Below are 15,958 nucleotides of genomic sequence, written 5' to 3'. Positions count from 1 at the left end.
CTCCACAGGAGGAGGAGTCGGGCAAGTTGTGTTAGCTGCCGTGAGCGTACGCCACCCTGGCGATGTACGCTACGGCTGTCGTGCTGTCCCGGAGGACCAACACGTGCTGGCCCTGCACTAGAGGCTGGAGCCTTCTCAGCGCAAGCCGCACAGCCCACAACTCTAGGCAATTGGATGCCAGCGCAGACGGGGGCCCGTCCAGCGCCCCGCTACTGCGTGCCCGTTGCACACTGCACCCCACCCCTGAAGCGAAGCGTCCGTCGTCACCACAACGTGCCTCGTAACCTGCCCGAGGGGAACCCCGCCCGGAGGAAGGTCATGGAAGACCAAGGGGTTAGGGTGCGTCGGCAGCAGAGCGACATCACCATGCGCCTGCTGTCGGTGTGCCACGCTGTCCTCGGAACTCGACTCTGTAGCCAGTGTTGAAGCGGTCTCATGTGCATCAACCTGAGGGTTTTTTCCCCTGCGGAGGATGCCATGTGTCCCAGGAGCCTCCAGTTCAACACTGACTGGGTGTGTGCTGCGGACAGCTGCGCCGTCATGGTGACAGAGTTTAGTTCCATACCGAGAAAGAGGATGCTCTGCACTGGGGAGAGTTTGCACTTTTCTCGGTTGACCTGAAATCCCAATCAATCTAGATGCCGGAGCATCAGGTCCCTCTGTGTACACAACAGATCTCATGAGTGTGCTAAGATAAGCCAGTCGTCGAGATAGTTTAGTACCCGCAGGGACAGACCGAAAGGGAGGAGTCTGTACTCATATGCCCGCCCCTCGAACGCAAACCGTAGGAACGGCCGGTGTCGAGGGGGATCGAGATATGAAAGTAGGCGTCCTTCAGGTCGATTGCCACAAACCAATCCTGACACCTGATAGATGTCAGGATGCGCCTCTGCGTGAGCACCCTGAACGGCACCTTGTGAAGGTGCTTTGTTCAGGGTACGCAGACCTATGGGGCGCAACCCGCCATCTTTCTTGGGAACGATGAAGTGCGGGTCGTGATCCACAGAACATCTTGGTTTTGAGGGACGAACTCGATACCTATTTTGCCAGAAGGGTGGTGACCTCTACCCGAAGTACGGAGGCGTCCCTTCCTCTGACAGAGGGAGAGATGATGCCCCGAAACTTGGGAGAGTCTCTGGGAGCCAGGGACTGTGACAGGGGGACCAAGGGGACTGTTCATCGGCTGGCGGAGCTAATCATCTGTCGCGGGGGTCCCAGAGGGAAGGTTGGCTCCGCCTTTTTACCTGCCTGGCGGGTCAACGGCACGCACTGTCGGTTGGTGGTGACAGCTGTCGTATGTATACGACCTCACACCTCGCCAGTGTGTGAGGTCAGTTCGCCGAGCACAGTCCAGTGGAGTGTGCGATCGGCTGCAAGTACACCCGGGGAGAACGGAAAAAACTCTGCGAGTAAGTGGGCGCCAGGCCCTGAAAAGGGCCCGGCTTTGGTGACGAGGCAGGAGTCGAGCCGTACCGACCGATCAGAGCCGTGGCTGTGAAGGTTCGGGCCCAATGTTGTTCTCCTTGGGATCTTCCCGTCAGTGTCCCTTCTCGAGAGAAGGTTGCTGACAGGGTGGAGGTTTCCCCCTCGATCTCTGCTACCGGGGTGCCGCCTGTGGGGGCACAGGCACCGGAGCCAATGTTGAAGGGGTCCTGGGTTGCAGGGAAGCAGACGTCACGCGGGATCTCGGAGGCCTCTAGGCGGCCGTGTTGCGACGTGAAAAAACTGCCACTGTCTGCTTCACCGTCAAAAAACTGCTGAGCGCAGTCCTCGACGGTGTTACCAACAACCCACCCTGCGAGATGGGTGCATCAAGGAAGCGGACTTCCTTGGTGTCACTCTTCTGCACAAGGTATAGCCTGGGGTGTCTCTCCTGGACCACTACCATGGACATCGTCCGACCCAGGGCCCGTGCCGCCTTTGTCGCCCATAGAGCGCTGTCAGCGGCGGAACAGAGATCCTGCATTATACCCGGGTCGGCCTTTCCCTCGTGGAGCTCTCTCAACGCCTTGGCCTGGCGGACATGCAGGATGGCCATGGCGTAGAGAGGAGGCAGCCTGGCCTGCGGCATCGCAAGCCTTCGACACCAGTGATGCCGAAGTCTTAAGAGCTTTGGGCGGTAGGCGTGGCCGATTCCCCCCAGGTGGTAGCCGTCCGCGGCAGAGGTGCACCGCGGGCGGACGTTCCAACCGGGGGGATCTCGACATAGTCCTTGGCTGCCCCACCATCGAGGGAAGTAAGGGAGCCTGAGCTGGTTCCACTGGAAAGGTCTGTGAGTGGAGCGTTCAAAGTTTTACCCAGCTCCTCATGCACCTCCGGGAAAAACATGGCACCCGGGGTGGGCGCGGTTTGCACCGCGCTCCGACCTCAGGAACCACGCATCCCCGGGTTGGCATGGATGACATCACTTCTGCTTCCTCCTGAACTCGACCGCTGGGGGTGGAGCTTGGATTCGTCAGAGTTGGATGCCAGTCTCCCTCCGATGCTGCGAGCGACATCTCATCTACGTCACACATCGTTTCCGAGTGTGTGCGTGAGAATCCGGACGGTATGCCACCGCCAGTTGGGGAACGTTCAGAAGAGCGAATGGTGGTTTGATCGGCCCGTGACCACTTGGCTGGCGGGTTACGTTACGTACGGGTTTACGGGTTTACCGCATTGCGGGCAGATCTGTCAACGAATGCTGCTTCAGCGTGCTGGACGCCCAGACGCCTAACGCAGCGATCGTGTCCATCCCCCTCCTCGATGAGGGTGCCACACCCAAGAGAACAGCGGGACATGCCGCGCTGGAGAGTGCTCAGTCAGTCCTGAACAGGAATCGTAGTCTTGAGCAAAGGCTCTGAAGAACAAAAGGTAAATGAATGCTGCACGCCGGCTTCGTTTTATACCGGATATCCGGGGGCGGACCCCGGCATGCAAATTTCATTCGCCAAATTTCATTGGCCTTTTCTATAGTAGTCAGAGTTGATTGGTTCTCAAGGGTGAACCCCATCTGTCGTTCTCGACACAACGTCGAGAGACCGACAGAAAGGGAGCAGGAGCAGCAGGTGATGCAAATAACACAATTAGGAAATCCTCCACGAGGCTAGATCGTCTCATTTCGGTTCGCTTCTTGGACTTTCAAGGCTGCGTCCTTTGAAAACCAAGTCCTCGTTTTTTAGTCCGCGACCTTAAAGTTTCAGCCCCTGAATTGGGACGCAGCTATAGGAAGCGCACCAACGTACACACACAGTGCCACTGCACATTCTCAAAATACAATATAAAAGAGTTTTTGACCAGATGAGAAACTCAAACACTCTTACAAAAAAATACAATCCCCACATCAAGTATTGAACCATGACACAATGCAATTTTTTTTTAATCACATTTGGTTCAAGTTTAGTCGAAGTCTTTTCTTGTGACAGTCTTCTCAATTATTCAATGCAACACCGCCCTCTATTGCTGAAGGTGGAGGTGCAGGTACATTTCCGCGATAGGGGGAATAATGGTCATTTACAATCTACATAAAAAACACAAGACACAAAAGAAAAAGAAAGGCTGCAGGGTTTCTGGATATATTGCAGTTTCAATTATTGTGGAGTACAAATTTTTTTACGGCTGCACTTGAAGAAAAGTATATGAACTTTAGAAAGCTGTTCACTGTTGAAAGGAATTGTGAAAACTCACACTTACTGTGTAAAGCATCCAAGTGGGGTCATCATTACGATCAGAGTTGGCGATACACTACGTGAGGGAAAATCTGATTTCGAAAAAATTGTTTCTTAACACCATAGTACAGGAGTACTGTCAACTGACCTACTTTGTCACAAATCATATCAAACAGCAGGCTGTTGTTGTTGTTGGCTGTCTATGTCAATCATATTGTCTTGCCAGCCATATTTACGTTCATTATTACGTTTTATTATAATTAAGCTATTTAAATCTATTATTTAAAAACATTTTCATTTGCTACATTAAAGGTCTGATAAACTGGGCTTGCTTATGTTTTATACTGTTATATGAGGTCTAGTTATGACGTTATGACGTGGTTCCCTCTATCTGGTTCTGCGCCACCTGTTACTTCGAATTGTTATGCGCAAAACAGTGGGACTAGAGAAGTAATCGTTTATATTTTTCTTTGGAGGGGGTGTTCAACCTATCAATATGTTTATTCCAGAACCTGGCGTTCGCTGGGCCTGGTGTCAATAACAGATGTAATCTCAATAACAAGGGCTTTTTCAGTTCTAACACTTACATGATGATGAATACGATTCCCTCTTATATAACAAAAGCTCGGGTAAAAATTGTGATTTTTTATTCTTGACTCCTTTAATATAAAATTATAAGCTTAGACAAAAATGATGTGCAATCTATTTGTCAGAAGTGAAATGAGGTTCATCAAAACTTGACTCAAAGTGGTTAATATGTATCCAAACACAGAAAATAAAAAGTATCGCTTCTCAATGTACTGCTGTTTCTTGCATAATGAAACACATCTGAAAAAAAGTGAAGAAGCACTAATGATGCTGATCCCAAATGGATTTTCAAAATATGATAAAAAGCTGAGGCTTTTCCTATTCTGACACAGACGTTCCCGCTCTGCGTTCATATGGGAATGGCTAAGAGGACAGTGTCGCCTCTGCTTCTTCTGTTATATGGAGCTTGTGTCACAGCTGCAGCTCAAGTCTGCAGAATGCTGAGCCATCCAGTCCTGCCATTACTTTCTGATGAAAGAGAAATCAATATTGGGGCAGTTTTCTCACTCCACAGAAGTGTTGTGTTAAAGATATATCCTTTCACTTACAAACCAGAAACAACAAAATGCATCAGGTATGTATACAAAATATTTTTTAAAGCATTTTAAGTACAATAAAGAATTATAAACACTATTAAAATGCATACAATAACAATACTATTCTGATAAAATGTTCTAATTTGTTGCAAGATATCCTGCAAATAATGACAACTTTTTTATTTTCACAGCGTAAACTTGCGTGAGTTTAAATTTGCTCAGACTCTGATTTTTGCCATAGAGGAGATTAATAACAGCACACAACTGTTGCCTGGTGTCATTTTGGGCTATAAAATATATGATGCCTGTGGCTCTGTATCTCAGACTGTATTATCAAGCATGGCTTTAATGAATGGCTATGAAGAGACTTTGCATGATGATTCCTGTTCTAAACCACCATTTGTTCATGCCATTGTAGGAGAATCAAGCTCTTCACCCACTATTGCTATGGCCTCTTTAGTGGGCCCATTCAGCATCCCTGTTGTAAGAACTCTTTTTTTTCTGCCACAAGCTCAATTCATTCATGGTAACAGGAACTTCTTTAGGAATCTTGTTTCAAAGAAAATGTAACTCCATTACAACTGTAAATATGAAAAGTACTATGTCATGTACACTACTTGTATAGCAGTGATAAATAGTGGAGTAAAAACTCTTATTTCTCTGTTTTTTCAGATCAGTCATTTTGCCACATGTGCATGCCTAGGTGACAGAAAAAGGTTCCCAACCTTCTACAGAACAATACCCAGTGATTATTACCAAAGCAATGCACTGGCTCAGCTTGTCAAACACTTCGGCTGGACTTGGGTTGGAATGGTGAGCAGTCGCAATGACTACGGTATCAATGGAATTGCAGCATTTGAAAAGATAGCACAACAAGAGGGGATTTGTATTGAATATTCAGAGGCCATAATTAGAACTGATCCAAAAGAGCAGCTCCTAAAGACACTGGAGGTGATTAAAAAAGCCACAGCCAGGGTGGTGGTGGCCTTTATCTCATCTGCAGATTTTATCCCCCTCCTGAAATTAGCAGCACAACAAAACATCACTGGGCTGCAGTGGGTCGCCAGTGAATCCTGGATCACTTCTCGAGTTATAACCGACACAAAAGAATTCAGTTTTCTCACAGGAGCTGTGGGCTTTGCTGTAGCGAATGCCAAAATCAATGGCCTACGAGAGTTTCTAGTGACTGTGCACCCGGATCAAGAACCAAAAAATGACCTTTTGAAGGAATTTTGGGAAACTGTTTTTCAGTGCTCTTTCAGAAACACCGGCAGTGGAACACGTGTCTGTACTGGCTCAGAACACTTAACAGAACTACAAAATGAATATACTGATGTATCAGAGCTGCGCATAGCAAATAAAGTGTACACTGCAGTGTATGCTATCGCACATGCACTACATAATCTAATAAATGATGTCAAATCTGCCACTAATATCAGCAAAGGAGATCTTCTCACACCACAGAAGGTGATTAAGAGGAAAAACAATTAAAACAGAAATGTCAAACTGAAACCAATTATGCTTGTGTGTATTTCTAGGTGTTGGAGTATATACGAGATGTCAATTTCACTGTCAAAACTGGTGAGAAAATCTTTTTTGATGCGAGTGGTGATCCAGTGGCAAAATATGATCTGGTGAACTGGCAGCCTGCTGAAGATGGAAGTCTGCAGTTTAAACTTGTTGGTGTGTATGACAGCTCACTGCCTTCAGAGAAACTCCTTCAGGTTGATCAAGAAAACATGGTATGGGCCGAAAACAGCAGACAGGTATGTCAAAATAAATCAGTGCAATATATTAAGCAGAGTTGGCATACATGCTGGGGGAAAATAAACCAAGAAATTGACTAAGCGATTAAAATAATCAAATATGGGACTTATTTGTTTGTACAAGGGTCGCAATTTCCACTGGGGACAGGGGGGACATGTCCCCTTCACTTTCAAAATCTTGTTCGTGTCCACCTCTCTTTCAATTTGTTTGCATTGATTTTAAACCACACGTCGTCATCCCCACGGAGAAGTACTCGGACCGACCAGGACACAACGAGTCGGCCTGTGTTGATGCACGCCTTGCCTGCACACTCTAAAAATACATCACTGAAAGATTGTTTTCATTCATGTGGTTTTGATTTACATTTAATAGAAATTTGGGTAACACTACAGTAAAGGGGGCAATTCTCATAATTAACTAGTTATTATTAACATTCCTATTATTTGGCATATCGGCTGTTTATTTGTACTTTTAAAGCACATATTCTGCAGGACCATACTCTGCACCCCTTATCCTAACCAATCCCTAAACCTAATAACTACCTTACTAACTAATAATAAGCAACAAATTAAAAGTTATTATGGAGGAAAGTCATAGTTAATGGTTTGTTAACAGCGAGAATTGCACCTTATACTGAAGTTTGACCAAAATTAGTTTTTATGTGGTCTTTGTTTCGGTAGGCTATCTTAAGCTGTTTCCTAATAATGGACTTCTGTGGGGAAGACACACATCACATGTGATTTATTACTTTTACGTTAAACCTAAGCAAAGTTAAGCATTTTAGAAAGTCATCTGGCTTCAGGCTTCAGATTCAGGTCTACAAGACATTTTCTCCTCCGTTTCTCAGTCAATTCTCGCATTTTCCCCATCATGATATCATCTTCGCACACAATATAAACACATTTTGATTTCATGGTTAAATCAATTTAAACAATCAAAAACAAAGCAAAACATTGGTATTTGTTTTTGTACCCCCCCCACTGCACAAACCAAAGTTACACCCTTGGTCGGTAATGTATCTTTTTACAGGTTCCTGTGTCTGTGTGCAGTGAGAGTTGTCCTCCAGGCACTAGGAAGGCTGTACAGAAAGGAAGACCTGTCTGCTGTTATGACTGTATTCCATGTGCAGATGGAGAAATTAGTAATGAGACAGGTAAATACTAGTAACCTACATTCCCGTAATATTGTAGCCAGAGACAGCTGTTTATTCAAATAATCTATTTTCAATTCCTTCCTCACAGATTCAAGTGACTGCCTTCCTTGTGATTTGATGTATTGGTCCAATGAAAACAAAGACAGATGTGTATTAAAAGTTATTGAATTCCTTTCCTATACAGAAATCATGGGGATTGTTCTTTCTATTTGTTCTGTCTTTGGAGCATTTTTAAGTAAATTGGTATCTTTTGTGTTTTATCTTCAAAAAGAAACACCTATTGTAAGAGCCAACAACTCAGAGCTGAGCTTCCTGTTACTCTTCTCATTGACTCTGTGTTTTCTCTGTTCACTAACTTTCATTGGTCGCCCCACTGAGTGGTCCTGTATGTTACGTCACACAGCGTTTGGGATCACTTTTGTCCTCTGTATCTCCTGTGTTCTGGGGAAAACAATAGTTGTGTTAATGGCCTTTAAGGCCAAACTTCCAGGAAGTAATGTCATGAAATGGTTTGGGCCTGTACAACAGAGACTCAGTGTTGTTTCTCTAACTTTAATACAAATGCTAATTTGTGTGCTTTGGTTAACAATATCACCTCCTTTCCCATATAAAAACATGAACTATTACAGAGAAAAGATCATCTTAGAATGTCATGTAGGTTCAGATGTTGGTTTCTGGGCTGTTCTTGGTTATATTGGTCTGTTATCAATCATGTGTTTTGTTTTAGCTTTTCTGGCTCGGACACTGCCTGATAACTTCAATGAAGCTAAATTCATCACATTCAGTATGCTCATATTCTGTGCTGTGTGGATCACATTTATACCAGCTTATGTTAGTTCTCCTGGAAAATTTACTGTAGCCATGGAGATATTTGCTATTTTAGCTTCAAGTTTTGGTTTATTATTCTGTATATTCGCCCCCAAATGTTACATCATTTTGTTAAAACCAGAGCAAAATACAAAGAAAAATATGATCGGGAAACCCTAATGCCAATTAACCCAGGGATGAACACAAGACACGAATGTGATATAAAATGTAAATTTTTGCTATTGACACAAGTCAACAACAAGAATACGTTTTTGACATTTATGACTGAAAGAGGTACAACATTATGACAAATATTAAAATCACACACACACACATCCTGTATATACCCACTGTCTCTACACTACTAAACTGTTGGATAACCGGGTCTTGTCATGTATATTATGGTGGCTACACATAGCATCACATTTTCCGTGAGTTCTGCTCTTAACAGGCTTTGGCAGTCTATGCAGTGTAGGACGGATCAGCACTGGACACAATGATCATCTCCATCACACCCAAATTCTGGACCTACATTGTTTACTGCCTTAATAAAAATGACATTGACCTTTGGCAATTAATAAAAAGTGAAAATTAAAATTAATAGCTCATGTTTAAAACAAAAAAATGTTGGGGTCAATCACCTGGTTCATAATTAAAATGCATGTAAACATCTTATAAGTGTGTTACATTAAAGGTATACTTCACTCAAAATTGAAATTCCTGTCATCATTTACTTAACTTTGAGATGTTCCAAATCTGTATAAATTTCTTAACGATATTTGAAAATGCTTATAACCAGACGGATTTTGCCAATTGACAACCATAGTAGAAAAAAAAACTTTATACTGTTTTTGTTCTAATGAACATAAAAGAAGACATTTTAAAAATGAAGAACAGCTTTGACAACCACCAGCTGGAGTGCCTCTATGATCCACTAGAGGGCACTCCCCTCATCACCGAACAGTCATTGTACACTACATTTCCCATAACCCTTTGTTGGACTCATTATGTTGATCATCCTCGCCTGTTACTAGTTTACCTTGTCACTTCTGTCTACATAAGCCTGGTCTGTTCGTTCATCATTGCAAAGTCTTGTTTTTGTGTTACATTGCATTTCTGAGCATTCTTGTCTATTGGATTACTTGTGTTTGACCTTGGATTGTATATTGTTTGTGAACTTCTACTGCCTGCCCCGACCATCGCCTGTGACCTCGTCTTTGCCTGTTTGCTGCCTGCCCTGACCATTGTCTGTACTTTTTTTTAGGATTTTTAAAGCTGCATTTAGATCCTCAACCCTTTAAGTCACAGAACAATTTGTTATCGAATACTTCGCCATGATATGGATTTAGCAGCTGAATTCGAACAAAGAACAGTTGCAGCAGGCATTTATGCTGATTCACTGAAGAAATTATGCTCAATTTATCAAGCTGGTCGCAGCATTGAGAACTTTACCGACATGTTTCTTTGGAATTGCCAATTTGTGACTTTTTACAATGCGGATCCAAAGGGATGTTTTGGTCTGGACTAGTTATGCATATAGGTTTTAATTTACCTGAGGAGGACCCTAGCTGGACCCTGGCACAATATATATACTTTGTTTTACAGTTTTGTGGCTTCCAGTAGGGGATAGTAAAAAGACTGGTTCACCTAGATACGGGAGGGGCAAGCACGAACCATTTCACCAGATTCCCAACAAACCAGCGTCTCCAGTCGTCATGGCCGCCAAGCCAGCGTCTCCAGTCGTCATGGCCACCAAGCCAGCATCTCCAGTCGTCATGGCCGCCAAGCCATCGTCTCCAGTCGTCATGGCCGCCAAGCCAGCGTCTCCCGTCGTCATGGCCGCCAATCCAGCGTCTCCCGTCATCATGGCCGACAAGCCAGCATTGATAGGGGCAATCGTAGCCCAATGGTTAGAGAGTCGGACCCGTGACCAGAAGGTTGCCGGTTCGATCCTCAGGGCTGGCGGGTAACGATCGCGGTGCCCTTGAGCAAGGCACCTAACCCCTACATGCTCCTCGGGCGCTGCAGCGATAGCTGCCCACTGCTCCGGGTGTACATGTGTTCACCACTTGCTGTGTGTGTGCTCACTAATCACTGGATGGGTTAAATGCAGAGGTCACATTTCGGGTCACCATACCTGACGAATTGGTCACTTTCACTTTTTTCACTTTCATCTCCCGTCGTCATGGCCGCCAGCACAGAACCCGTTCGAAAGATGCCCACCCATCTGATGTCTACTTCGACAGTAGGTGTCTCCAGAATCCAGAATCTGATGGTGCCTGAGGTGGATGATCCTGAGACTCCTATTTTTGAATCCGCTCTGCTGATGGTGATTGCGGTATTGGGGTCTAAGCTGTGCACTGTTCTCCGATTCCAGAAATCTTCGAGCCAGTCCTGTCTGGCCTTCCAGAGGTCCTGCCTGGCCTTCTAGAAGTCTTAGAACCTGTCTGTCCGACCTTTCAGAGGTCTTCAAGCCGGTCCCATCCGGCCTTCCAGGAGTCTTCAATCGGTCCCGTCCGGCCTTCCAGTGTTCTTCGAGCCGGTTCCGTCTGGCATAATGGAGTTCCCTGCCTCGTCCAAGATGGACGCTGATGATCTTTCCAAGATACCTCCATAGCTTCCAGCTCAGCCTGCACTTCCCTGGCCGCCTGACCAGCCTGCGCCTCCCTAGCCTCCTGACCAGCCTGCGCCTCTACACCACTGCCCAGGTCCGCCTCTGCTACATGCCCCAGGTCCTGTTCCCTTTCATGGGCCTTTTCTCATACAACTGTGGCTTTATGATGCATTAGTAGTCGTGATCGTTCTGTGTACAAATAATGTTAAATATTTGCTAAATTTAACATTATAAATGACGTACTCAGTAAAAGGGACATTCCAAAAGACTAGTTTACAAAACATGTGAAAAGTTACAAACTCACAAGGTCTAATTTATTGCCAAAAACAGATTTTCTCAAAATATGCTAGCAGTCCTTTAGTAAGTACTGTATACTCGCCATCTGATGTGTTTTGTTTTTGTTTCTTGCATCATGAGTTCATCATGATTCATATAGCAACAAGAGGGCCAAAAAAAAGAAGAACTCAGGATGCTGATCTCACATGGATTTTTTTAAAACATGATAAAAGGAAGAACCTTTCGCTCTCTGACAGAAAGGCTCATTCTCTGTATGAGAATGGCAAAGCGGACAGTGTCACCTCTGCTTCTGCTGTTATATGGAGCTTGTGTCACAGCCACACCACAAGTCTGCAGAAGGCTGAGCCATCCAGTCCTGCCACTACTTTCTGATGAAAGAGACATCAACATTGGGGTAGTTTTCTCACTCCACAGAAGTGTTGTGTTAAAGACACATCCTTTCCTTTATGAACCAGAACCAACCAAATGCATCAGGTCTGTATGAAAAATACTTTTTGACAGCAGAAATTATGTACAGTATCATAAATATTAAAATAGTACTACTAGAATGATATATCAGTACTTTAACACTGATGCTTATTTCACAGCTTCAATTTACGTGAGTTTAAATTTGCTCAGACTCTGATTTTTGCCATAGAGGAGATTAATAACAGCACACAACTGTTACCTGGTGTCATTTTGGGCTATACAATATATGATTCCTGTGGCTCTGTATCTCAGACTGTATTATCAAGCATGGCTTTAATGAATGGCTATGAAGAGACTTTGCATGAGGAGTCCTGTTCTAAACCACCATTTGTTTATGCTATTGTTGGAGAATCAGGATCTTCTCCCACTATTGGTATGGCCTCTTTAGTGGGACCATTCAGCATCCCTGTTGTAAGAACCTTTTTATTTATCTGCCACATGTTGTCATTAACAATAAATGCATTTTGAACTAATGCAAATGCTCCAAATATGCTTTGTCAAGTTGTTTTAATTGGAAAATTGTGTTTAAGAAAACTATCCAATGGGTGGATTAAAAATGAAATAATGTTGTTAATAATCTGCTTTATTTTTGTAGGTCAGTCATTTTGCCACATGTGCATGCCTGAATGACAGAAAACGGTTCCCGACCTTCTACAGAACAATACCCAGTGATTATTACCAAAGCAAAGCGCTGGCTCAGCTTGTCAAACACTTCGGCTGGACTTGGGTTGGAACTGTGAGGAGTCGCTCTGATTATGGCAACAGTGGAAATGCAGCATTTGAAAAGATAGCAGAAAAAGAGGGGATTTGTATTGAATACTCAGAGGCCATATTTAGAACTGATTCAGAAGAGCAGTTCCTGAAGACACTGGAAGTTATTAAAAAAGCCACAGCCAGGGTGGTGGTGGCTTTTATCTCATTTGGTGATTTTGTTCCCCTTCTGAAATTAATTGCCCAACAAAACATCACTGGGCTGCAGTGGGTTGGCAGTGAATCCTGGATCACTTCTCGAGTTATAACCGACACAAAAGAATTCAGTTTTCTCACAGGAGCTGTGGGCTTTGCTGTAGCAAACACCAAGCTTGACGGACTGCGAGAGTTTCTAGTGACTGTGCACCCTGATCAAGCACCAAAAAATGACCTTTTGAAGGAATTTTGGGAAACTGTTTTTCAGTGCTCTCTCAGAAACACAGACATTGGCATACGTGTCTGTACTGGCTCAGAAAGCTTAACAGAACTACAAAATGAATATACTGATGTATCAGAGCTGCGCATAGCAAGTAAAGTGTACACTGCAGTGTATGCTATCGCTCATGCACTACATAATCTAATAAATGACGTTAAAACTTCCACCAATATCAGCAAAGGAGATCTTCTCACACCACAGAAGGTGATTAAAGAAGCAAAAAATAGATTAGAAAAGTCAAACTGAAACCAGTTATGTTTGTGTTTATTCTCAGGTGTTGGAGTATATACGAGATGTCAATTTCACTGTCAAAACTGGTGAGAAAATCTTTTTTGATGCGAGTGGTGATCCAGTGGCAAAATATGATCTGGTGAACTGGCAGCCTGCTGAAGATGGAAGTCTGCAGTTTAAACTTGTTGGTGTGTATGACAGCTCACTGCCTTCAGAGAAACTCCTTCAGGTTGATCAAGAAATCATGGTATGGGCTGAAAATAGCAGACAGGTAAATCAACCATTAACAGATTTAAGACAATATGGCTTAAATTATATTTAAGCAAAATCACTGGAAATATATGCTATCAAGCAACTGACTTGTGTTTCTTATTTTTTTCCACAGGTGCCTGTGCCTGTGTGCAGTAAGAGTTGTCCTCCAGGCACTAGAAGGCTGTACAGAAAGGAAGACCTGTCTGCTGTTATGACTGTATTCCATGTGCAGATGGAGAAATTAGTAACAGCACAGGTAAACACTATTACATATTAGTTGTACCGAACAATAGCCAGAGACCTTGTGATGTACTTTTCATTCAAATAATATTTTTTCAATTCCTTCCTCACAGATTCTAGTGACTGCCTTCCTTGTGATTTGGAGTATTGGTCCAATGAAAACAAAGACAGATGTGTATTAAAAGTTATTGAATTCCTTTCCTATACAGAAATCATGGGGATTGTTCTTTCTACTTGCTCATTTTTTGGAGCATTATTTACATCAATTATATCGTTTCTGTTTTATCTTCATAAAGAAACACCTATTGTGAGAGCCAACAACTCAGAGCTGAGCTTTCTGCTACTCTTCTCATTGACTCTGTGTTTTCTCTGTTCATTTACTTTCATTGGTCGCCCCACTGAGTGGTCCTGTATGTTACGTCACACAGCGTTTGGGATCACTTTCGTCCTCTCTGTCTCCTGTGTTCTGGGTAAAACAATAGTTGTGTTAATGGCCTTTAAGGCCAAACTTCCAGGAAGTAATGTCATGAAATGGTTTGGGCCTGTACAACAGAGACTCAGTGTTGTTTGTCTAACTTTAATACAGGTTCTAATTTGTGTGCTCTGGTTAACAATATCTCCTCCTTTCCCACATAAAAACATGAACTATTACAGAGAAAAGATCATCCTAGAATGTCATGTAGGTTCTGAAGTTGGTTTCTGGGCTGTTCTTGGTTATATTGGTCTGTTATCAATCATGTGTTTTGTTTTAGCTTTTCTGGCGCGGAAGCTGCCTGATAACTTTAATGAAGCTAAATTCATCACATTCAGTATGCTCATATTCTGTGCTGTGTGGATCACATTTATACCAGCTTATGTCAGTTCTCCTGGAAAATATACTGTAGCCATGGAGATATTTGCAATTTTAGCTTCAAGTTTTGGTTTGCTATTTTGCATTTTTGCCCCAAAATGCTACATAATTTTGTTAAAACCGGAGCAAAATACTAAGAAAAATATGATGGGTAAACCCTTATCCTAATAAACTCATGGATGAACATCAGTCAGCACTGTGATATGAAATTTATATGTTTTGCCATCAACACAAGTTGACAAGGAATCAGTGACCAAAAAATATGAAGTTATTTTATGTGGCAGGAACCTATGACTATATACGCTTTAAGCCTATGTACGTCTGGCTTGGTAGGCTATCATTTATGACTGGAAGAGGTTCAACATTGCTGTGATAAATATCAAATCAGACATGCAAACATACTGTATATAGCCACTGTCTGCACACTTTTAAACTGTTGGATTACCAGGTTTTATCATGTATATTATGATGGCCACATATAGCATCACATTTTTCAGGGCTTTCTGACCCATGAGTTCTGCTCTTCACAGGCTGTGGCAGGCTCTGCAGTGTTGGACGGGTCAGCACTGGACACAGTGGACTCTCATTGACCATCTTTATGACAGCCATTTTCTGGACCTACACTGTTTACTGCCTTATTAAAAACGGTATTGACTTTTGGCAATTAATAAGAAATGGAAATTCAAATGAATAGGCTGTATGTTATATATTACAATAAACTGTCACACTGAGCTGGTTGTAGTAAAGTGCATGAAAAAGAAGATCCTCAAGAAGACTTGTAATAAAATATTAAACACATCAAACAGGAGAAAACAGTAAGCAAGTACAACAAAACCAAACAACACCATACTGAAACCACACCAGATAAAGAACTGACAAGAACTGAGGGTTTAAATAAGCAGCTCACTTTACAAAACAACACAAACTAAATACAAAATAGCCATGGAGAAAAACTGGCAGAGAGCAGGAAAATAACAGAACCAATAATGAAGAGAAAGTAAATTACAAAAACAGAATAAAACAATCACATATTGTAACAGTACTCCTCCTTGCTGGAAGGCACAGAAAACAAAGAGTACAGCCAGGGAGGTGGTTGGTCATCCTGGTGGCTGACGTAGAATCAGAGAGGGGGATGACCAGGGTGATGCAGGCAGGAAGGGAAGCCTCCAGGATGCATAACAGTACACCAGGGTAGAGCAGGAGAGCACCAAGGCGAAGTTGGTGTAGCAGGAGAGCACCAGAGAGAAGTCAGGGAGGTGCCGGCAGTACCGGGAGCCAACAAGTTGCAAAACACACCAGGAGCCATGGATCACTGACAGCCT

General features: G+C 43.5%; 1 protein-coding gene and 1 pseudogene across 1 annotated transcript; both read left to right on the top strand.

Annotated features, from left to right (window-relative positions):
- The first annotated feature begins 4,594 nt into the window (after positions 1-4,594).
- LOC130435968 (extracellular calcium-sensing receptor-like) lies at positions 4,595-8,678 on the top strand (annotated as a pseudogene).
- A 2,990-nt stretch (positions 8,679-11,668) lies between these two features.
- Positions 11,669-14,804, top strand: LOC130435598 (extracellular calcium-sensing receptor-like). The gene is given in 7 exon segments (XM_056766342.1): positions 11,669-11,883; positions 11,997-12,288; positions 12,473-13,267; positions 13,338-13,565; positions 13,680-13,719; positions 13,722-13,802; positions 13,900-14,804. Coding segments are annotated over 7 exon segments (2,556 nt in total).
- The last annotated feature ends 1,154 nt before the right edge of the window (positions 14,805-15,958 follow it).

The sequence above is a fragment of the Triplophysa dalaica genome, chromosome 14 (assembly GCF_015846415.1).
Source record: "Triplophysa dalaica isolate WHDGS20190420 chromosome 14, ASM1584641v1, whole genome shotgun sequence".
Lineage (NCBI taxonomy): Eukaryota > Metazoa > Chordata > Actinopteri > Cypriniformes > Nemacheilidae > Triplophysa > Triplophysa dalaica.
The sequence above is the reverse complement of the archived record's forward strand: the minus strand, read 5'-3'. Positions and strand labels throughout refer to the sequence as shown.